Source organism: Telmatherina bonti (genome assembly GCF_933228915.1).
Source record: "Telmatherina bonti genome assembly, chromosome: 10".
Lineage (NCBI taxonomy): Eukaryota > Metazoa > Chordata > Actinopteri > Atheriniformes > Telmatherinidae > Telmatherina > Telmatherina bonti.
Genome location: NC_136628.1, coordinates 23,017,767 through 23,042,327, shown reverse-complemented (window position 1 = coordinate 23,042,327; position 24,561 = coordinate 23,017,767). Strand labels below are relative to the sequence as shown.

Sequence of the window (24,561 nt, the reverse complement as noted above, 5' to 3'; positions counted from 1 at the left end):
CTTTTCCAGTCAGTGAAAATGTATTTCATTTAACATTCAGCAATAAAAAGAACCTTTCCCCATGTCATTCCTGAAATATGCTAGAAAAAAAAAAGAAAAAATGCGAGATTGTCATAGATTGTAAAATAAAATGAAAAATGAATCCACCTGTTCATATGAAAAATAAATCTTTATTCATAACGTTTTATGTTGCAGTTTTTTTTTTCAGTAGAAAGCCTTACTCTGCATTCTGAGTCATTTTTTGATCCTGGCTGAGGGTTGGGCTTGTCAGGCACAATACACAGCGTGTCTCAGGGTGCACACATAAAATCTCACGCTGAAATAAAATCGGTTTAATATGGTGGTTGGGGGTTTATAAATTTAAACAAAATTTTACATTTCCAGACATATAAAACGCAGACACGTACACACAGCTTGTGTGAAAGTTAAACAGGGCAAAATCTAATAGATATCAAAACGATTATCAGGCTATCCTCATATAGTGAACATGTATTATTAGATCAAAAATAGAGACCGGTTTCTCTTGTGATTGCTTATCCAAAAATCATTCAATTCTCAGCTGTTTCCAAAGTGTTACTATACATTTAAAAGAAATGTGATCATAAAAAAAAAAAAGAAATAAATAAAAATTTAAGAGAATTTTATATTAAAACTCAAATCATACATTATTTGTGTTTGCTGTTTTGTTTCATTTTGTATTTATTCTGTCATATTTATCTTAAAATCATTACAAAAGACACTCTAAAAACAAATATCATCCACGATCTTATTGTTGCTCATAAAAGCAACCATATCAATTTGGTCAATATTTCTTGTCACTGTACTACTGTGTGTGGTCATATACAGATGTTTGAGCTTTTAAGTTCTGCCCCTGCACTAGCACAAACTGGCCACCAGATGGGGATATAAACGAAAGAAGAAGAAGTCTCCAAACGGAAACAGTTCACTTTTTGTTTGGTGGAAGTTGACTCTGTATTGTATCCAGTAGTTTTGTGATACACTGACTCTTTATACTGACTTTTATTCATGATATAAATTTATATGATTATCAGCCACAGTTTATCAACTACTGTCTAGTTTATTTTCTGTATTCATATAACATGTAAAAAGTTAGGTTTTGTATATTTACTGCTGTACAAACAAACAACTCAACCAAATATCGTGGCTTAAATAGCACATTACTTTCAGCACAATTGTTCTTTCTCATTTAAAGGAGAAAAATAATGCTAAATATCCGAGTTTGGGGTAAAATGTCAAGGCAAGATCTCATTATTTAAGAGTAGTACATGGTGTATGATAAAAAAAAAAAAAGGTAGTGAAAAAGAAGAAGGAGGGAAAGGGAAAGGAAGGAACATAAAAGTAAAGTGACATGATGCAACATAACATATGTGTGCTACTCTATTCTACAAACCTGACACTTTAGGGTGAAACATGCAACATTGACCCAACCTTAAAAAGAATGTTTTAATGAGCCTAAAGCTCCTCAACACAGCTGCTCCACGCTTGAAACCCAGCCTGGGGCACTTATCCCATTGCCATTTTTTTTTTTTTTTTTTACCCCTTACCTGTGGCCATTGGAACCCTAAAATCCATCTAGAAAAACATCAACAAAGAAAAAACAACACTGTCTAATAGCAGTTGTCATTAGCTAAATGATGTTGTAATGGTTATTGAGTCATGCCCTGTGATGGACTGGCGATGGATGGATGTATGGAGAGTAATTCAGTTACATATCCAAACTTGACCATGCCAGTTTATGATTGATCTTAATTAACACATTTCCTAAGTCAGAAAGTAATTCCCTTTTAAACAGAAAAATTTCAGTATTTTAAAATGAGGGTCATTTTTAACACTTTTATTTGGTACAACATCTTGTACAGTCAAAGTTAAGAAGTAAAGAAACTTAAAAAGAAGAATGTTTGCTATTTATTTATTGACATCCTTGAAGAGACATGACTTTTGATTATCATTTCTCTTCTTTTTTGTTCAACTGGAAAACAAATATCACCAATGTAAAATAAAACACACAAAAATAAACATTTCTTTGTGAACAGTTTGACTCAAGAACATTAAAACCAAAATATGAATCAGCACAGTGATGGTTTTAATGAATAAAAATGTTTACAAATACAGTGTTACATGGTAAATATTGTAAAGCTAAAGCTTCAGTGAATTCTGTTTCTGCTGAAGGCTTTAAAAAATGTTTATCCTACAAAGAATTTTTACATATAAAACAAACTTTGTTCAAAGTGAGCCTAAAAGCTGCTACAATATCCTATCAAGAAACATCTGATTGCTGATTGCATCTGATTAATTTCATTAATCTATCTAAAATGTAATGATGCTAATCCACTTGACCAGCAGTAATTAGATGAACTAAACTGTGGAAATCAAATGTACAAGTGAGAAAATAATTACTCTACACTACTTTCAGTATCATATCAACAAATACAGCAACAGTACAGTAAAGTGGTTTCAAACGGGCTGCTTGAGGAGATTGGATTGTGTGTCTTTCAAGATCTTTGCTTCCTTTGGTGACATCTTGGAGCTGTGTTCAGATCCCCTGTGATCAAGAAAAAAATTAAGCCATGAATTTTTGTTCTGTATCTCAAACATTTTCTTTAATTAAACCATGATAATGAACAAATTTTTGTTTTTTATTTATTGTTGCAAGCATCACTTTGAGAGTTTTCTGAACGGAAATGACTGTTTAGGCTTGGGATGTGTTGAGAGATTGCCTTTACCTATCCTCCACATCTTGTATTGTGTCAGGAAGGGGTTTGCCAAGAGTTTCTGGAAGAAACACTGCAGCCACTCCAGAGAGGATTGGAGCTCCTCCGTAGATTAAGCCTGGTAGCCAAGGAATGTAGTCCCCAGTAAGAAGCACCATTGGGGCCACCATGGCTCCCACACGGGCCATCATGGACGCCCATCCCATGCCATTTTGACTGAAAGGGGGAAAGTCAAACAGCCAGAACTTCACAATTAAATTGTAGTTAGAGTTAAACCAGACTGATTACTAGTACTGATCAAGTGAAATGCTATGATTCTGTCTGTGCTTGCCATTTTCTTCAGGGTTAAGTGTGTTATGTAACCATTGTATGCAGCTTTTCCTTTGTTCCTTTTTTCTGCATGGTTCAAAGTTCAAAATCCACATTAAAAGACGTTTGTGAATTCATTGGCAGTCCAAGTTTTCTTCCATTACATAACCAAATCACAATTGAACTAACTTGTATAATGTTTGCCAAGCAGCTGGTGGAGTAAATCAGAGCAGCTATCTCATGCAGAATATTGCTTTGACTAATCAGAAAATTGTTGATTTTATTTCTAAACATGGTCAATTTGAAACCAGTAAAAATTCAATCTGTGCAATAAAGTGTCTTTATGGGTTTTAAATACTAAAATATTCAACCATAAGGTAGATGGAGATTATTAAATTTGGCTCATAAATGTGTGTGTGGGAAAGCCTTTAATATTCTATGTTTGAGGGGCTCGATTCTCTGCTCCACCATCCCTTCCGCTTGGAAACACTTTGCCAGGGAAACTTAACTAAAACACTGTGATAGTCATGTTAATCCCATAGCAAATATTGTTCATGGATAAAAATTCTTTTATTAAAAACTTGTTCAGAAATATTGGCAACCTGAACTATAAGCACTATAAAAAAATAAAGACTTGAAATGAATCAAATAATTTGTATTTGCAATATCTGGTTGTGGCCATCACAATGCTTTAAAAATTTGACTGCATGTGGGTTTTGTTTTGTTTTTGTTTTTTTTGCATTGGCATATGCATTTGCAATATCAAGTTTGTTCAAAGGTTTTCATCAGGGGTTTAAGAGAGGTCTCAGTCTTGAACAGTTTTTAAACACATTAACAATTGGCATGAAAATGTTTTTTGTGTGCTTCTGGCTGTCATCCTGCTGAAAAGTTTTGATTAATTCAGTGACATCAATGTGAGAGACAGTAAAGCAGTCTCACAGCATTATGCTTCTGTTATGTTTTACTGTAGATGCACTGATGTTTACTTTGTGTGTCTCCTTTTCGTTTTTTGGCAAACAAATTGATGCTCTTCAACCCCACAGAGCTTGACAAACATTGTGAAACTTTGTACCAATTTACACATTTTTTCAAAGAAAACTTTTTCTAAGTTTCCTCTTGACCAACAGATGCATCAGCAGCTCAGTGACTTGCAACTTTTTAACAGTATTTCGACTGTTTCAACTGAAACAACGATTAACTTTAAAACTGGCGTGTGATAGTGAACAGTGCGAGAAGCTGCAAAGAGAAGTTGTTTCAGAGATCTCAGCACTAAATACTGAATCTATATGGTAGAAATCAGGTTCTGAAAATAAAAAGTGCATCTACTTGTTGCAAAACAAGTAATAGTCACTCATTTAACCCCAGTTTAATTCTTATGCCAGCTCTGTGTGCCATTGTTAATCTTTATCTGTTTATCTGCCCTATGAACTCTGATACTTCTTTCTCTCTCTCTCTCTCCGTCTCTCTTTTTTCATTTTTTTTTTTTTTTTTTTTAGTTATGATGTTTACAGGATTTGGACCATTAAAAAAATTCTTAAGAAATGAACTCAGATTCTCTTTGTTTGAACCAGATAGGTAGATGTGATTGCCTGTGAAGACTTACCGAATGATTGTTGGGTACAGCTCTCCGGAGTAAAGATAACAGCAGTTGAAGGATGCGGCGAGGCAACCTTTGCCCAGCACTGCCAAGCAGGTGCGTACCGTCTGTTTATCTGCACAAAACAGTAAAGTATCCATCAGACTGATCATTTGTTTCTGCAAAGGATCACAGCAGTATGGTGATGATATACAAGTGTTTTTTTTCCTCAGCCATAACCACTCATTAAAACATACCATAAGGCACCAGCAGGTTGATCAAAATAGTTACTCCGGCGACGATGAGGGCACCACATTGTGATGGCCGGCGTCCAATAAAACTCATGCACACAGTTACAACAACTTTAGCAGGGATGTCAACGGCTCCAAAGATGACTTGTATCAAGTATATGTCCACCCCAAATTTCTGAAGATCCATGGCAAGACCATAGTAGGCAAAGCTGGTTGATAACCTAAAATATGTAAAAACATCAAAGGTTTTGTAGATCGATCAAAGATATTATAGAAATCTTTCATCATTAATCCTTCTGTTGTTATAGGCAATGTACCAGACAGCGCTGAGACAGATGGTCATATTGCGCATTTTGTGTGTACGGAACAGATCTAGAACAGAGTAGGTTCCATGAGAACAGGACATTTCTTTCTTCATCGACTCTTGCAGCATCTGTGCATAAAAAAGATTTTAAAAAGATTATCTATGAATATATATACATACATACATACACATATATATATATACACACACACACACACATATATATATATATATATATAGCCAACAAACTTACTTTAACGTCAATCTTTTCAGCCTCTTCATGTCGTCCATTAAATCTAGCCACACTTTTAAGCGTCTTGACTGCCTGTTCAGGCTTATTATTTAGTGCTAGCCATCTAGAGGATTCATGAAACCACCTAATAGTAATAACAGATAAAAAATTATGTTAAGTTGATTCATTTGATCACAAAGTATTTACAACATAGAGCAGGGCTCTCCAACTCTGGTCCTCATGAGCTACCATCCTGCATGTTTTAGTGTTTCCCTGCTGTTTCACACTTGACCTAAATCAATTAAAAGCCAGGTGCAGGAGATGACTGAAGAACCTTTTCATTTGTATCATGTGTGTTGTACCAGAGAAACATCAAAACCTGCAGGAAAGTAGCTCACGTGGACCGGAGTTGGAAACCTCTGACATTGAGCAGTCAGCATGAGTGGTATCTCACCATGCGATAAGGAAGAAAACATAGAAGGGCAATGACACAGCTAGGGTCAACCACCTCCAGTCCCTGATGAAGTAGGCCACTGCTGCAAGGATCAATTGACCTAATGTGTAACAGTAACCTGTTATCGTCCCTGTGACAGTCCGCACACGTGTTGGGATCCATTCCACAACTAGAAAAAAAGAAAAAAAAAAAACATTACTCAATGACAGATATTTCAGCTGTAACCTTTAAAACTTTGGGTCACAAAATCATTGATAAATATTAAAAAAATCAAATGAAGAATAATTACATTAAATATTTATAATAGATTATAATAAACTTCCTTTCCTTCACCTTTTTCTTTGTTATCACATCTATTTATGATTCATCTTCATGATTCTGCATTAACTTTCCAAGTTTCCATCCAATTTCTGAGTTAAGTATTCTTTCTTTAGAGTAGTCCTTTTGGAAATTGCTCTCATTATCATTTTCTTTGCAGAATATCTTACTGAGTGAGAAAGTGTTGAGTCCCAGACCAGACAGAGCCATACCACAACCAAAGCGGAACAGGCAGAAGAGCGGGAAGGAGGATGAGAAAGCTGCACATGTTCCCGACACTGCCATGAGCAGGTTGGAGAGGAGCAGGAGGATGCGCCGGCCATATCTTCAAGAGAAGAGTTATGTTTGAATTATAGATAAAAATGTTGAACAAAACAGTTTTAGACTTAAAATATACAGAATTTATTAGACTTTAGAAATAAATGCAGCAGAAAGATTCAAAGAGTTAAATTTTTACCTGTCTGAAAGACCTCCAAAGACAATTGCCCCCACAAGAACACCTCCCATGTAGACAGTTTGTCCCATTTGCTTCAAAGAACGCAGGTCACACACTAAATGCCACTAGTAAAGATATTTATTCAAAAGGTAAAGCATTAAAACAACATGAAAACTTTCATGAAAATTAAAAGTAAAAAATTGACAAAGATGCTTCTGAAAGCAGAAGTGGAAACTTGCATCCGTACATCAGATATAATTGTGGAAGTCATCTCCGTCATGTTGTAGGACCATCCATCTGTGCATTCCTGCAGAGTAACATCAAAATCATCCCAGTCCGCTCCTTGCTCCCTTGCATCTGAGCTCCCATTCCTAGCCAGGAGGTGCCACTGTGGGGTAAGATATCGCTGGCACCTGTGGGGCTTCCCTGCGTGGTCGAGTGGCACTGTGATGAGCAAAGCTTCCTCTGAGCTCAGCTTCAACTGGGAGATATTAGAATGGGCACTGCAGTAATGTGGAGGCACCACGGCCACAAAGTTTTGCAGCAGGTTGTGACTGGCCATCATCAGGACAGGTATGGAGAGGAGGGTCACATGCAGGATCTGGAAGCGTCCTGTGCTGCCCACCTGTTCTAGAAGGTCTCCAAAAGCCATTTTTTGATGTAAAGAAAACACTGAATGGTGACTTAAGAGTAATGACGCTTGATTCTGTTTTTTGGTTCCTAGATTCCCTCAGAGTTTTCTGATGTGCAACAGCATCTGTGACAACACTGAACAAAGCAACAGTTGTGAGAATTCCCCCAACAAGCCGTTTAACTTGTAAATGTTGAACGATAGAAAAGTGACTCACCTTCTCAATTAGTTTGTCTTCATTACATCAGATTTCCCAACATACACTGAATTGTACAAAACTGCTAAAACAACTACTACAGCATCCATTCAAATGAAATCAGAGCTCCAAAGATAGTCCTTTAAAATCTGTTTTCTTTTTCAAAATATAAAACAAATAAAAATAATAATAATGAAAGTTGCCTTGTTGCTGCAGCGTACTTCAGTGAGTAATCCGCTCTCAAATTCCACCAGCTTGTCTGAACTTTGGAATATTTGACGTATATTGAAACCTCTTGAGGAATTAGTAGCTTTTTCTCTGAACACTAAGGTAAAGTGCTAAGTCTTAGCTCCGCAGAACCCCGCTAAAGTATCTCAGTGCAAGTGAGCTTCAGCATCAAGAGGACTCCCTGAACTTTTCTGGGTTGCTGCTTACTTAATATGGAAAAAACTGTGCGTGTGTGTGTGTGTGTGTGTGTGTGTGTGTGTGTGTGTGTGTGTGTGGATGTGAGCAAATGTGTGTGTTAGAGGGAGAGAATAAGCGTGTGCAAGAGTCACATGTATACACGTGAGGTCAACAAAATGTTTTGGTTTTTTTTCTCTTTGTCATTTTCTTTATTATTATTTTTTAACTAAGTTTGTTCAGAATAAATGCAAAGAATAATTTTCTGCTTTAAAGGTCATTTTAAAAGCAGTGATCTAAAAAACCAAACAAACATAAAAAGAAAACAATGTGTAAGTGATTGACATAAATTGCAACAGATACTGATCAATGGTCAACTGTTCAAATGCACTTTAACACTGTGACCTTTTCTCCTTCTCTCTGAAATCTCTTGTTATGAAACAGTATATTTAGTGAATAAGTGACTGTGCATTGACTTTTTAATTAGCAAGAACTGGAAGTGTTGTAAAAGCTGTGCTTTGCAGAAAAAAAATGGAACAAACTGTACCAAAAAAAAAAAAAAAAAAAGAATAGTCCAGTGATTTTCTTTTGCTACAATATGTACATGTTTGCATAATTATTTTATACTTCTTTGATTTCGAACTTATAGAGCATCTGTAACTTAAATCTGATCATTTCCTGGCTGGTTTTCTTTCCTGGTGATTAGTTGTGAGGAATGTGTGCACTTGTGTAAGGATCAGCGTGAGATGCCAAGGCGAATGAAGCTGCAGGTGCACCCAAGCAAAACAATAAACTCTAGGTTTTCTCAGCTGTGGGACGAAAGATTGAGCTTTTAGATTCTTCCTTCCTTGACTTTTTGTTTGTAGTTTCAGCCCCGAAAGTACAGGTTTTTGACAGGATTTATAAAAATATGTACTAAAAAAGTACAACATCCCTACAACACACACACACACACACATTTATGCAAACAAATAAAGACTTATACAACCTAAACTTAGACACATGTAATCAAAAGAGTGTAAACTGTGGCTGAGATAGTAAGTACCAAGAAGTCCCAATTTGTCCCAGTTTGGAAAAAAAAACATAAAGCAAAAATAAGTAAATCTAATAATACAATAACAAATTAATAAGGAAATACATAAAAATGGGGATTGACCTTTGAAAATATAAAAAAATACAAAATAATAAATAATAAAAAAATGAAAATGCATGAATGCAAACAGTGAATGAAAAATAAAAGATAAATAATAACAAAACATAAAGGAACATTCAATAGATTCAGCACAATCGTCAACAGTCACTGAAAACATGTCTCAGCTGGTTTGTGAAGTCTTTTGGAACATGGCAGGATACTGTGACTGGATTGTGTGGATTAGTAACTTGATGAGGACCCACCGTGGAAATTATTATTTATCTACAAGCCCGTATGTTTTAGCGTTGAAATGTCCTGTCTTGTCTTCATCGTGGGACAGTGGGAAACATCGTTGTGATTCCATTGTATGTCTTGTACATCCTGTACATGTGAAGAAAATGCCAATAAAGCTCATTTATTTAGCCAGAAGAATTTTTGGCCTTACCACTTACCAAAACTACTAATTATTAACTGCATTAGATTTACATTTAAATGCTCCTCTATAAACAAATCTCTTTCAGAGCTTTGCTCTAGAGTTATGTCTCTTTTTTGTCTCCTAAATTGAACTACATGTATACAGAAAAAAAAAAAAAAACTATACAGTTGCAGTAAAAATTAACTACAAATTAGGTTTATTGGTGAAATGTACAAATAGCAGCTATTTGCAATAAACAAATCAAATAACAACTATTTAAATATCTACACAACTAATATAAGTGGCTTCTCCAAATTCAACAGAAAATGTTCCTTTCAATGACGGTTCTGGTCTCAAAATGATCAAACCCCTTTGTGGCAAGTTTTTATAATACTTAATAAAGGTGGCTTTAGCTTTTATGACCTGCTGCAAATGTGATGCATGGTCAGACACCAGCTTGGCAGTGTTTTTGTGGAATCTTTGCCCAGTCCTCATGGGCAAAGGTCTCCAGTTCATTGATGTTCTTGGGTTGGCATGCTGCAACTCTCTTTGTCAAATCTCACCAAAAATTTTTAATGGGGTTCAAGTCAGGCTAGTGTGATGGCCTGTTATCTTACAGGACTTCTTCTAAAACCAAGCTTTGGTGGACATTGAGTTATGCTTGGAAACATTGTTTTGTTGGAAGGTCCAATGAGGCCCAAGCTTCATCTTCCTTACAGATGACATTATATCTTTTTCCCAGGAATTTCCTGATACTTGATCAAATTCATCTTGTTCTCCAAATGCTGTAGGTTTCCAGTGCCAGAGGAAGCAAAGCAACCCCAGAGCATAATGGAGCCACAGCAATGCTTCAATGTAGGTGTTCTTTTCAGCTTCCCTTTTGCTCCCTCTGACACACTACTGATCTATAGGCCCAAAACTTCCAGTTTTGTTTCATCACTCCACAGAACAGCATCCCAAAACCTCTTTGGCTCAGTTGTGTATAGTTGAGCAAACTGGAGATGACTTTGCTCGTACTTTTGTGTCTTGCTGCAGGTCTTTTGCAGTCAGTCAAGGGTTTTTGACCACCAGCTTCCTCAGAAATCTGTTAGCAGCCATTGATTATCTCCTCTTTCTGCAACATTCAGGTTCTGTTCCTTGGACTCAAAACTTACACAGCATACTTCTAGCTGTAACTCTATGAACATTTATCGGTTTGGCTGTCTTTTTGTATCCTTTTCCTTGTTTATGCAAGGTAATGATGTCCCCTCTGAAAGCTATGGACTCATGTCTAACATGATGTCCAACATCACAGTCAACTGTCTGGTATTTGAGGTGCTTCATCTCAAGCATACCTGATGCAACTAATGAAATACAACAAATGATTGGTTGTCTCAGGTGCTTCAGACAACACCTCATTTGCTAATGGGGACTTCCTTTCAGGGAACTGAATAATTTTGAGACTCTAGTCATCATTGAAAGTGTCATTTTCTGTCAAATTTGAAGAAACCATTTATGATATTAGTTTTGTTTACTTTTTTTAATGTTTCTTGTTTTATTTGGTTTTTGCAAACAGCTGCTAGCTTCCACATTTTGCCAGTAAACCTAATTTGCAGTGGGGTTGGAATCATTTTGACAGGAACTGTAGACTGATTTACAGAAAGTAATCAGCTGAGGTTTAAATACAGCTTTAATGTTTTACAAAGGACAGTTTGTAACAGTCTGTAGGACCTTTTCAGATTTGCCTGACCACCCACAAAACAGAGTACACATAAATATTATCCAAAAGATGTCCATGTGCTTGAAATTTAGACGTTGCAATGTAGACACTTGGTTGTTTAAGAACTCAGAAATGTGCATAATTTGAAGAAAATGAATGGAAATATCTCATTAAAAAATGCAAATGTTTGGTTGCTTATTTTCTGGGTGGAGCAAACAAATAAAACAGAAAAATTTATTTAATCTTCAGATTACAAGACAGGTTTATTAAAGGACACTATGTTCCTGCAAGTCTAAAAACAATATATAACACCCTGACTGGTTGAAAATATCAAGTTAAAGTTAACTATATCTTCTTTCAACGACATTAATCAGTGATATCAAATGGATAAAAATAAATCCAAACATGGTTTGCAGCCAAAGCTTTGGGTAGCAGCATCACGGTCACTACAGATGATAAAACTTACCAATTTCCTGGTTGGATTTAGTACAAACTAGTCCAAACCAAAATACGTTTTAAAGAAAATATTTATTTAGCTGTTTTAATTCCACTCCTATCGAACATTCTGCTTTTTTTTTCTTTTTACTATATTTTTACTTTGCAGTTTCTTACAGATGCTCATTTGAATGGTAAGACCAATGATACTGTCTGAACTGTAACACCTACCATACTGTCTCTTTAGAGAGGCTTTTTTTTTTAACTCTGCAAACAACACCTCATTGCAAGACAGATCATTGTGTTTACTCATACTGATGCCAGTTATACCTTGTTCCCTGCTGTTTTCTGCCTCGTGTTTGATGTCATCATTTGCCAGACTTGTATTCATGTCCCTATACATCCTTTTCTCCTAATGATACCTTTTTAAAGCATCTTAAGTTATGAAACCAAAACATTTTAATCAATAAAGGTTGCTGAACCAGTATGATGGGGCTTTCCATCCATCATTTACAGCTGAATCCTGCAAAGGCTGGACAGCAAAAAATCAAAATGAATAAACAAACTGAACCCCTAACTTCTACTTTAATACAACTGATGTAATTTTGCTTCATGTTTTGCTTTCTTTACTTATGCTTTACTTGCATTTTGTGTGTGTTTCATTCCAAAACTAATACTTCATTTAATCACATGTCAATAATTTATCCCTCACACCTATCCAAAATTGTCTTCATTTTGGGATGGAAAACTCACATATTAAGCAAAAACTGCCTGTAGTTGAACTTTAAAATTGTTAAATCATTTTAGAATTCATATCGAGATGGACAGTTTGTAAAATAGGGACATCTAGAGGCTAAATTGAACATTACAACCAGCCAAATGCTTCCTGCATATTCGTGAACAGCTTGTTTCCATTTTGTCCTATGGTGGTTTTTGTTTAAATATGGGTTCATTTGTTGCTGAGCTGTATTTAACCTATTGTTATACTAATTCTTATTTTAATTTTTTAAAAGTATACCCAAAAATCATTGATAACCCTTAAAATATTCTGTTGGTCATTATAGAGTACCCTAACTGTCTTCGTAATAAGAATAATGAAAATAAAATCTGTAAAAGATAAAGTGTAAATACCTATATATATATAATGAGCGTCTTTGCCTGAAAAAAAAACAAAAAACAAAAAAAAAACGTCATTTTTTGGAAGATTTTTAAGACTAATTTTATTGAGAATGGGTCTGACTGGAAATACAGGAATTTATAGTTTTGAATAAAAAAAAGGCTTTTACCAACAATTTTACAAGGCCCACCACATTTTTTAATCTACTTTACATCAGCAAAGTGACAGTTCTCACATCCATGATAATGACTGCAAAGTTATTACGACACAAGCCTGTAACCCTGGTTTTTAAGTATGCAGAAATTTAAAATGTAAACGTTCCAAAAGTTTTGCAATGTTACTGCTGTGTATGTGTTTGTGGGGGCATCTTGCGAAACATTACAGAATCTCATCGTAGAATCTGAAGGTGTTTAAGCCTGTGGGAAAAGTTGGCTGTGCTGACTGTCAGGTGGACAGTTTATTACTTGTCATCAGGGGCAGGCAGTTTCTCAAGCGTGGGCTCCATGCCCCAGATCTCACGAGCGTACTGAGCAATAGTACGATCACTGGAGAACTTGCCACATCCAGCAATGTTGTAAATCACCTTCTTGGTCCATTCCTTAGGGTTCTGGAGGACAAAATGATTAATTAGTGACAAACAAGATTGATCATTGTTAGTGTGATGCCCCTCATGATTTAGTAACGACAATGAACATAATTCTACGAAAGGCATTCACTATTTCTTTTGAATGCATACCTTGTAGAGAGCATTGACTTTCTCCTGGCATTTAATGTAGTCTTCATAGTCAGCGAAGACCTTAAACCTGTGTTTAAGAAAAACATAATTAATTGAATGAATAAAGATTTCAATTTCAGATAAAATATCTGAAGGTGGTAGTATGAGATTAATTTTTTCTGTTGCTCTGGCACGCATGTTCATTTACATATTTTATTTGTATGCGTGAGTGAATGTTTGCGCCTCAGGCTGCTAATGTTAGATGTGTCTGTACCTGTCATGATGCATCAGCATGTTGACAATTTCTTTAAACAGGTCAGGCTGCTTTGGGCTAAAGAAGCCTCCAGCAATCTGGTCGATAGCCTGCTTCAGCTCAGGCAGCCGGTTGTAGTAATCTTCCGCATGGTATCTTAACAGGACAGGAAATAAATGATAAACTGATTCAGAAAATTGAGGCACAAGCATTTTGCTGCTGTAACCGGTACAATCATTCGGGAGAAGAAGCCAGTGCAGAAACCAAAATAACACATTCTCCCCAGGGTCACACCTTTTAGCGTGGAAAATCTCAGCATGTGTGGATAAAACACCCGAGTCCGGGAGCACCAGTGGGCAAAGAGCAAGAGATCATTACCAAAACCTGTGCAAAGACTGCATAGCAGCTGGATGGCCAGGGCACATGAAGCTCTCTGCATTGATTTTAAAAAGTCTTGACAGTTGGCTTATCTTCAAGGTATTCCCCCGAATGGATCTCACACCAGTGGTTTGTATGCAAATATGGAACAAGCTGTAGTAGCAGCAGTAAAAAATACCAGAATGAATCTTTCTTTCCTGAATCTGCTGGCTGGAATTTATCCTCCATGAGATGATGTTGGGGTCAGATCATTTGTAAGCTTATATGGGACTATTGTGGGATTTTGAGATGTATATTAAATTAAATCAAAGTAAAAGGTAAAAACTGGGGTTAATTCTTTACCCTTTCTTGTCAAGTGCATCGACGTCATCTACCCGCATGCCAAAGATGAAGAGGTTCTCTTCCCCTGCCTCTTCTGCCATCTCAACATTGGCTCCATCCATGGTACCAATGGTCAGAGCGCCGTTCAACATAAACTTCATGTTGCCAGTGCCAGAAGCCTCAGTGCCAGCTGTTGAAATCTGCTCTGACAGGTCTGCTGCCGGGATTGCTGCAAGATGACAGAAGAAACGGGTTCATAACCTTAACTTGCATTTTGTGTGTGTGCCTTTTGAATACTGTGCAAAGATTTAGAAACTACCTTTCTCTGCCAGTGTGACTCTGTAGTTTTCCAAAAAGATGACCTTCAGACGGTCTCCAACCACAGGATCATTGTTGACCACCTCCCCAATAGCCGTGATCAAACGGATAATCATCTTGGCAGTGTGGTACCCTGGAGCAGCCTGTAAGGAAGGTCATGTCAGAGACATGAAATTAAATACATTACATCGCTGCCTGTTTTATTGATATACAAACCTTTCCTCCAATCATGACTGTTCTTGGAGTCCAGTGCTTGTTGGGATCCTTCTTGATGCCTGATGGAAAGATGAACAGATTGCAAACCTGAGATGTACAGAAAAATCCCTCGCAATCTGCATGAATAGAATACAAACTAATTGGACTATTAAATGGACACTTACGGTTGTAATAGGTGATGATGTGCAAGCAGTTAAGGAGCTGCCTCTTGTACTCGTGAATTCTCTTTACTTGGATGTCAAACATGGAGTTTGGGTTGATCTTCACCTTGTAGTGCTCCTCCAAGTGCACAGCAAACTTCAGTTTGTTCTCCTACATGTTCAAAACAATTCATTTTATGTGTGAGAGAAACAAATGCCATTGCTTCAATCTATGATTTCATCTGCATTTGCTGCCAAAAGATGCATACTTTTATTTTTTTAGTTAAACAATGAATGCTGTGGGATTCAAGGATTTGAGAAAATGGACGAGCAATATGTGCAAAATGAGAGGAGAAATTCATTCCAGATCTTTCTTTAACTGTCACTGCACCTTTCTACACTGATTGCTGGCTGTCAGGCTTTATGATGACTTTGGGCCATGGATGTATCAATCATAATTGCTTTTTAATTACAGGGAGAGACGGAGGTAATAACAGTGAATCACGACTGTGACATAGAGGAAAAGCATCCAAAGGGAAGTGTTCTGTACTTGCAAAACGAGAACTCGTTTTTTTCAGATTACAGTCTCTAAACGGAGTGAAATCACAGTTAAAATATCATGTGCAGTTGAACTGTGTGGAGCTGAGTTTGGGGTCTGAGGATCAGGTTTTCTTATGGGGCAGATGTCAGAAAAACATGGTGTTTGAGGCCCACAGTCTAATGCCAGACTCGCACCCAGATGATGCTCATCTCTTACCGGGCGCTGTCAATAATTTCTCAAAGCCTCAAAGACAACACACAGTGAAAGGATTAACTAAATTAAAATTTTCCCAATCTGGAAACAGTGACAATTTGTTGTCAAAAAGGGCTGAGGCATTTGTTGAAATTATTAAAGCAAAATTTGAGGTTGATCGATTAGGAACAAGCAGCTCTGCAAAGTATCTCTGTTGCTGCATGACTAATGTGGCAACAAAACTATTCCCTGCAATTCATTAACAAATTATTCAATACATACAGTATCATATACAAAGTAAGTACACATATCAGTTTATCTTCTCACAAACACAAGTATTAATGCTCATCTTGAACATCAAATTCAGACAAAAAAAACACATTATTCACCTGTTTCACTTTGGCGATATCCCGAATGAAGGCCTCATCGTTCACAAACTGCCGAAGAGCCTGGAGTTGGTCAAGATCGCGGATGAAGTCCTCACCAATTTTCTGATAAACAAAACAACAAACTAAATGAAAACAAGCTGCGACACTCTTAAGCCTGCGGTGTGACCTAAATATTATTTGCGAGTTGTTTGTGAAATGGAGCACAGCTGACCTCAGCAATGACCTCAGCCAGCCCGGGGTTGCACATAACCAACCAGCGGCGAGGAGTGATGCCATTGGTCTTGTTTTGGAACTTATGTGGCTCCATTTCATAGAAGTCCTTGAAACTGCAGGCAGAGGGAATCATCACAAATACCAAGAACACATAGATCATGAGTTGCTTATGAAACAACAGAGGCTGGGAATTTATGATGTCAGGTCAGCTACATATACATTTAATCTGGGTTCTGTTGTTTAGTTTTAATTATGATTTACTACTGTGGAGAATTACAGGAAACTTGTTGTCTATTTTGGGGGGACTTACACAGTGGCTTTGAGGATATCAGAGTGTATCTGGGCCACGCCGTTGACAGCATGGGAACCCACAATGCACAAATGGGCCATGTTGATCCTCTTCTGTCCGCCTTCCTCTATGAGGGACATGCGGCGAAGGCGATCAACATCTCCTGGAAACTTGGCAGCGACTCGCTGTAAAATTAAGCAGCATACGCGATTAAAAATTAATTTTTATGTTAGAATGAGTCATTCTTCTTGCTATATCAGACCCGATCTTTGTACGTACACATCACAAGGGGTCAGCATGGCTATTCTACTATCAGGCTACCACCAGCAGTAGGTTTTCCTTCAGTTGGGAAGCAGATGAAAGTCTTGAGATCAAAGTGTATTTATCGTACATATCTGCCCACCACTTCATGTCAGAAATATTTTTCTCTCCTTTCAGCTTGGGAGCGTGGGAGTTTATTCCTGACAGATGTTGAAAATAAAATCCAAGAGGCAGTATTTTGTTGTCTGACTTCTACTTACATGCCAATCTTAAAAGTCCCTTTTTTTTGCATTTAAACTTGTTTTTCTGTTGTCTCTTTGCACAAATGTCAGTCTAAATGCGATTCATAGGCAAGACAGTATGTGCATCAAACAAAGATTTTGCACACGCTGTCGTTTCTTTGGGTGTGTGTTATTCTTTTATCATCTGGGTTTATTTATTTATTGCAGTGCAATGTTATTCTATGATCACCTTGCATCATATTTTCCTACCAAGCACAAAAAAGCAGAGATAATAATATTATTACTTCATGTTAGGGAACATTTATGTGTTCGGCTCTACATAATGAGGAGGGTCTCCATGTATACAACAGCATGTTGCAATGTGCAGCATTAACCTCCAGGTGGCGACGATTGATCTCATAGACAATTTCCAGGTGACGTGGGAGGAGATGAGCGAACAGGTCGACTGGCCAGCGCTCCAGAGCTTCAGGAAGGACTGTGTGATTAGTGTAGGCACAGGTGCGCACGCAGATGTCCCAGGCCTAAACATCAGAAAGAGAAAACATGTTAAGATCGATGCTTTGCTATGTTTAACCTATTTTATCTTTAAATGTGATAACAATATAAAGAAAAGCAGAGAAGTGATAAATAAATTAGAAAATGTAATGGAAAAAAAAAAAACAATTAAGGATTTTTTTTTAAAGTGCTTTATTGATATGTATTTGCTCTTTCTTACTTTTTCCCATGGAAGCTTCTCTTCATCAACAAGTACCCTCATCAGCTCAGGAATAGCCATGGCTGGGTGAGTGTCATTGAGCTGGATTGCAACCTAGATGTGCAGAAAAAATAATTAAAAAGCCTGTAAAGAAAATTATGTTCCAAAAACTATGAAACAATAGTCTTCACCAAAGCCCAAATAAAACCCTACTACAATGTGTTCAACACACTGACAACAACAGCTCAATAGCGAATCTGAGAGATCATCATGAAACAAATATATTAACTTTTGACAGACATGACTTTGTTGGATTTTTCAATTCACCTTGTCAGGCAGTTTGCTGAAGTCTGTGCGAGCAATCTCTCTGGAGCCAAACTTGGAGACCTTGAAACGACGAATGATGTCTTGCAGGGTGGCAGACACCACGAAGTATTCCTGCTTCAGGCGGAGTTCTTTCCCTTCAAAGAACTGAGGAGAAAGACAAATATTTGTTCTGCAGGCAAATTTCAAATGTTTTTTTTTGTTGTTGTTGTTCATAATGCACAGCCTTGCTATATAAGTGATCTTTAGGCTGTGTAAAAAGATTACTGGAGCCTTATGTGGAAAAAAAAACAGCTTCAGTAGCTTTGCTCTGCTTCTAATGCTTGTAAAATATCTATTATGCAAACATACATCTATAACTACTTTAATCGAAATAGCTGTGCAGTTCCATTATAGTATAAGATAACCTTGTAGAAGCTGTTCACTGTGATATTGTTGGAATTATATAATTCTTAAAAATGAGATCTGTTAGATATTGTTTTCTCTTTTTTCATGCAATATTTAAATCCACATGTATTAAAAAATGGTAATTACTATTTTAAGAGATAGTTTTTGTCATCATTTAAATCACTGTGTATGTGATTATGATGTATTTATCAGAGCGGTAGTCAAAAGAAAGGATCGAGCTGATTGTTATAGTTGTTGTTATAATTGTTATAATTGTTCATAATTAACTGGCCATACTTTGGTTAAGTAAGAGAAATTATAACTGTTGAGTTTGCCTAAAAAGCATTGAGATTCTTATGATTGTATGTACACACAACATTATAGAACTGCACTAACTAAACCATCAGGTCCACTAGAGTGTCTGTTCTCACATGAACAGACATAAATTACTAGACCTACAATGAGGTATAGTTCCAGCTAGATGCTGTCTCCTAAATCCTCTTCTATGACCCTTTGGGAAGTCAGTGCACAGTGGTCAGGTCTTAAGTCAGATTTAAAAAGCAGCTTGAGTAAAGAGTCTGCGATAGCACATGATGACTCACATTGTTGAGTCCATCTCTCAGCAGATAATCCCTATCATGTCAGAGAGGAGCTATACTTTCTGCAGCTCATCTACCCAAAATATAGCACTGACATTCCTCTAGCTCCTATCATCCAAGTTATAAGGTGGTTTGTCAATCATTAAGTACAGTTATGGTTGACTAGAAAGCAGTATAGTTGTATTTTCTTACATTATCGTTGGGATAAAGCACACGGGAGATGTTCTCAGCCAAGTTCCTGTCCAGCACAGCTTGGATGTAGCCACCAACATTAACTATGAAGAAAAGAATCCAATAGATCCAGTCAATTCTCATTTAACAGCTGACTTAAAAAAGGTTGATCACTGCCAGACACGTACAGTCTTTAAGGTTGAACTCGCAGGGTGCCTTGGCAGACCACAGCCTCATGGTGTTGACAATGTTGTTTCTATAACCAGGTACAGGTGTGTCATACGGCAGGGCCAACACTACCTGCCAATACCACCATATGAGAAGACATCAGTCTTATAAGAATATAAAACAATATTATGCAAGCTTTATCGTTGTTAAAATCAAACTGTATTTTCACCTGAGTATCCACCCATTTGACACCATCAGGTTGATGTTCGGTCCTGCCATAGAAGTGAACTGGGCGCATGTACTCAGGACGTGCCTTCTCCCAGGGGTTGCCATGGCGCAGCCAATCATCAGCCTCCTCCACCTGGGTAGTAGCATACATTTTTATGAAGGAACAATGTGTTCATCATGCGAAGGGGCATCTAAGCTCAGCTAGAGAAAACAATTACGTCATGATAATGTCTGAAGAAACTTGTCTTTAAGATGGAAAAAAATCACTAAGCACTAATACCCCACACCGAATCCTGAGTAGAAAAGTCTGAATTTAAACTAAATTAGTTTTCGCATACCTGCCAGCCATTGACTATTTTCTGATTGAAGATGCCAAATTCATAGCGGATGCCATAACCATAGGCAGCCAGGCCCAAAGAGGCCATGGAGTCCAAGAAACAGGCTGTAAGCACAGAAGAGAAGCGGTGCATATTATAGCTGTTATAGAAAAATAATGCCATGTTAGTCAGCCAATAACTGAATAATTGTGACAATGACATCAAATATGAGGGATAAAAAGTTGCTCACCAGCGAGTCGACCCAGTCCGCCATTTCCCAGACCAGCATCTTCCTCCATGTCCTCCAACTCCTCCATGTCTAGACCCAACTAAAGAAAAACGAAAAAACATAATTATAATCCCAGGTTTTGGGTTGTTTTTTTTTTTTGTCTTTTCTTGGAATCACCTCCCGATTTTTCAACATTTCACATGTTCAAGAGGATTAAACTATTTTTGTCTCACCTGATACATGGCTTCATCACAGGCATTCTCCAGTGCGAGGTTCACCATGGTGTTCTGGAGGGTGCGGCCCATGTAGAACTCCAAGGAGATGTAGTACACACGCTACAATTTGGGAGGACAGGAAGATAATCTTTCATCTTTGTCAAACCTAGCAAGTGAGGAGCCTAAAACTGTTGAACTGATGAAGGCTAGTGAGGATTTTTTAGTGACATTGGATTGTCAGGGTTGCAGAAAGCTCTTCACAGCCTCATGATGAGTACAGATTTGGCATTGAAACCATAAACCTGTGAAATCATATGCCAAATGTCACAATACCACCCACCCCAGACTGTCAAAGAAATCTTCAAGTTTCATGATTTAGCTTCATGGTTGGGAGCGCATGTAAATGTGCCACCTGAGCCAGTGTTTAGCCTTTGCCATTTAGATGTTTCCCTTTTTTTTCCCCTCCTCTGACACGGAAGGACGGGCACAGGCAGGGGAGGCAAGGCACAGGAGAGGGAGCGTATTGGGGGACAGATTGCTTTGGGTGTTGCGTAACACCAACAATTTGGGCTGGGCAAAAAATAGCTCCTGTAGAGGTCGCTGTAAAGGTCAACTACAGCCAGATAACCTTTCATTGTCGAGTTCAAGTTCAGGAAGAAGCAGACGCTTCAGATAGAAGTGGAAAATAAAAATGAATAGAACTGTCAGAGCCTCATAACTAAGCTGCAAAAAGTATCTCTTGAATCATACATGACTAACTTTCAAAATGCATCTGACTCTGGTGCTTGTTTCATCTGATCAAACTGCTCTGCCTTTATGTTCAAGAATTCCTTCAACTGTGAGTGCTTTTTTTTTTTTTTACAATGACGACTTTTTTAATGGTGAAATACTCTGGTTTCAGCCTGGATTTCATCCTTGCTTCTTATTTCCTGTGAGAGCAGTATGCTATTCACCTTTGACCTTTCAGTTCGGAACACCCGTGCAAGGTGTCAGATTGTCTCTGAGTTATTAGTTGTATCCCATCACTCTTTGATAAAACATTTTCACACAATTACAGTGTTGTGAAAGTCTTACTCTTGAATTGAATGCTTTAGCACTTATGTTACAGAATTAAACCATTCTAACGGTGAGCTGAGTGGAGAAGGGAGAGTTTCCTTCTCTGTTAGGAAAAGAATAATTACTCTCTGCTTTATTCAGCAGGGTTATTAATGATCCTGCAAAGAACATTTTCCCTCACAGTGAAAAGATTGGAGCTTTATTCAGCTTCTGAACCCTAAACTCTAATTACACACAATTTTGTGTGACATTTTCAAGCAATAATGTGGTACAGTTTGCAGCTTTACTTCTTCATATCACCAAGCCAGCTTTTTCTTCTTTTTCTTTTTAATCTAAGCTTTCACAGTGGCTGTTGGTTAATGACAGCGTAGTATTTGAGGTGCAGCTTCAATATATATGCTTTAAAATGAACTCAAATGCCCTTCAAGGCATGAGCTCTTGTGTTCTTGAGTGAGAGCTACGTGCTCTACGGTCAGACAGGACTGGAGCAAAAGGTCTCATGGACGTTTAATGTTTCAACACACTGTAAGTAGGACGACATACCAGCAGAGTGCTAAGACCCCTCAGTCAAGTTTAAATGTCATGACTTGGCATTATCCTTGCATCAGTGTGTTAAAAGTGCAGTTGACCATAAGGATGTTGGTGTTAGAGGAAGTATTCGGATTGTTAACACGTTCAAGCACTGACACTGATGCACTCACAATAGTAATTTTTTAGCTAATCGCTAAATTATGATATAAAAGTGGTAAAAAAAAAAGTCTAGAAAAGAAAAATGCTCATTGTACAAAAATATTTCTCATGCATACTGTTTATTAATTTATAGTGGTCCAGGAGGGCTTGTTTTATCTATGTGCAAACAAAGTCATTAAATAGCTTATTATATAGATATGAAGGACTAATGATGACTATTTACACTAATTTGAGTAATTATTTGTTAATGTAGTCTGTTTTGACCTTGAATGAATGTGTAAGAAGATTAAATATATGTAGGAACATTATGCCTTTGAGTGCTTAAATATGTCCTTTAATTAATAAAATATTCCATGGAATTGTTTAAGAGCAAAGCAGTTCTTAGATCAACTATTCCTTATTTTCCAGTTGATAACACTAGAACCACTTAATTTTTTATACAGATTCAATCTGTAACGCTATCCAAACAAGTCGGATTATAACTATTATTTCCAGTTAATAAATATGCAATATTTTTATTTTTTTGATCCAGTGAATGGGAGAACTTACTTTGGGATCTTTCTCATAGTAGTGCTGCTGGGTTCTGATCCACCTGCCAACTAGATGATCTCGCACTGTGTGGGCAAGAGCAAAGTAGTAATCCCTTTTAGTTGCCACATTTCTGTCCTTGACCAGTGTAAAGTGGAGATGTCTGTTGAAGTTCTGCTTCAGGTCCGAGACATTTTCGACACCGGCGAGGCCTTTCACTGAAATCTGTTTCTTCCTATCATGGTCAGACAAAGGCTTCGACATGGTGGCACAAGTTGCAGCAGCTCAACACTTTGAGTCTGGGAGAATGTAAACAGTAAGGCCCAGATACACCGCAAGAGAGATGCCCACGCAGCAGACTTGGGATCAGCATTTTAAAGACACAATTATGAATATTAAACAGAAGGTGGAGCAGGTTGTATATATTGGGAAAAAGGTGGGGCATGTGCTGAAGCCGGGGGATGTCACTTCTGAGACCTATTACATGTCCCCAGCAAAGGAACACAGTATCTACTAGCATGATTATATCATATACAGTTTGAGCGGTTATAATAAAAAAAAGAGGAAGCTTTCATAACTGTCCAATCTATTCATAAAATCATATTCAGTTAATCCATCAAAGCAAAAGAAATAATGTATCTAAAGTGGAAATTTTTGAATTTCCCTAGTTTTATAAAAATGACATCAGAAAGCTGATGTGACTTTTTTTCAGAGATCCAGCTCAATTATCACCAAAAAGCAAAGTATTCAAACACTTGTAATGCCATTCAGGGGGCTCTATTTTTTCCGAGACACCAAATGAGAGAGCAGCTTTTAATAGCATTTTCATTTTGCAGTTAACACAACAAACACTAGCTCAGGTGTCACTTTGACCTTACCCTGATCACAAACAGCACTGGAGTTTTACGTTTTCATGCTACTGTATCACTACACAACATGGTGGCAATCTAAGTAGTTATAAAGGAGTAGCCCAGTGTATGTGTGTCTGTGTCTGTGTGTGTGGGTGGGTGGGTGTGTATATCACATCTGTTCAAGAGCCCGGAGCAATGACAGACACAAAATCAGCTGCAGTGAAGCAACTAAGACCCACTCTATTCTCAGTTATCACTCTGGCGAGCCACACTATCATAAAGTCTTGACCTTCTATAAATAGTTACTCTGACCCAGTCCCAAAGGCCATGATATTTGAAAGGCATATCTTGTTAATGTCAGCAAGAGCCGGCAGACAACACTAGTATATTACTATCAGTTGGAACACAGCGTAAGGTTGAGAATAGTGTTTACTAAGCCGTTCTCGGTGGGGCTAAGTGTCGGATGATTATAATTTTCATGTTTAAAGAGAGGTTTTACCTTTTGACTGAAATTGCTTAAAAGCTGCTTGAAAGAGTGACTTTAACTCCAATGTCAAGACTCTGTGGATCGCATGGCACTTTAAATGAATGCTGACAGGAAAAGTATTAAAGATAAAATTATCTTGTCTCTCCTCGCTCGAGATGAAAAAAAAATAAATAAAACAAAATCGGCTGTCAAGCACTACAATAGTGAATCAACAGATAATAGAAATGAACTGCCAAATGGTGGAGGTGTTTGGCAGTGCTTCACAACCTTGTTTCCATTTTCTGAGGCGTTCTTATTACCTGCACAGTATAGAAGTACGATCTGCACCATTTACTCACCCATGGCGCATCTCCCCTGGGTGGGGTGGATGGCTGTTCATCTCCAGCTTGGTTCCTCCACCAGAGGTCTGGGAGCTTAGAGGACCTGCAGACTGAGATGCCTGATGCCCAAGTGTGGGGACACGATTCCCAGTGCTCTGAGGGACACATGTACTAATGTAGCCTTTGCATT

General features: G+C 37.6%; 2 protein-coding genes across 2 annotated transcripts; both read right to left on the bottom strand.

Moving 5' to 3' along the window:
* Positions 1 to 2,740: 2,740 nt before the first annotated feature.
* slc22a6l (solute carrier family 22 member 6, like) lies at positions 2,741 to 7,264 on the bottom strand (the record flags this gene model as incomplete). The annotated part of the gene is made up of 9 exons (XM_079247865.1): positions 2,741 to 2,948; positions 4,645 to 4,753; positions 4,875 to 5,089; positions 5,186 to 5,301; positions 5,426 to 5,549; positions 5,859 to 6,027; positions 6,347 to 6,501; positions 6,634 to 6,737; positions 6,860 to 7,264. The coding sequence occupies 9 exons, from the start codon at positions 7,262 to 7,264 to the stop codon at positions 2,741 to 2,743; spliced, it is 1,605 nt and encodes a 534-aa protein (XP_079103991.1).
* Positions 7,265 to 12,715: 5,451 nt separating this feature from the next.
* Positions 12,716 to 23,056, bottom strand: pygma (phosphorylase, glycogen, muscle A). Its single transcript, XM_079247628.1, has 20 exons — positions 22,735 to 23,056; positions 20,458 to 20,559; positions 20,246 to 20,324; positions 20,017 to 20,120; positions 19,680 to 19,811; positions 19,471 to 19,582; positions 19,304 to 19,386; positions 18,129 to 18,272; positions 17,823 to 17,915; positions 17,482 to 17,628; positions 16,626 to 16,789; positions 16,314 to 16,428; positions 16,103 to 16,204; positions 15,005 to 15,152; positions 14,841 to 14,899; positions 14,626 to 14,767; positions 14,328 to 14,535; positions 13,629 to 13,763; positions 13,376 to 13,442; positions 12,716 to 13,246 (listed from the first exon to the last, which is right to left on the bottom strand). The coding sequence occupies exons 1-20, from the start codon at positions 22,975 to 22,977 to the stop codon at positions 13,100 to 13,102; spliced, it is 2,526 nt and encodes an 841-aa protein (XP_079103754.1). The 5' UTR covers positions 22,978 to 23,056; the 3' UTR covers positions 12,716 to 13,099.
* Between the last annotated feature and the right edge of the window lie 1,505 nt (positions 23,057 to 24,561).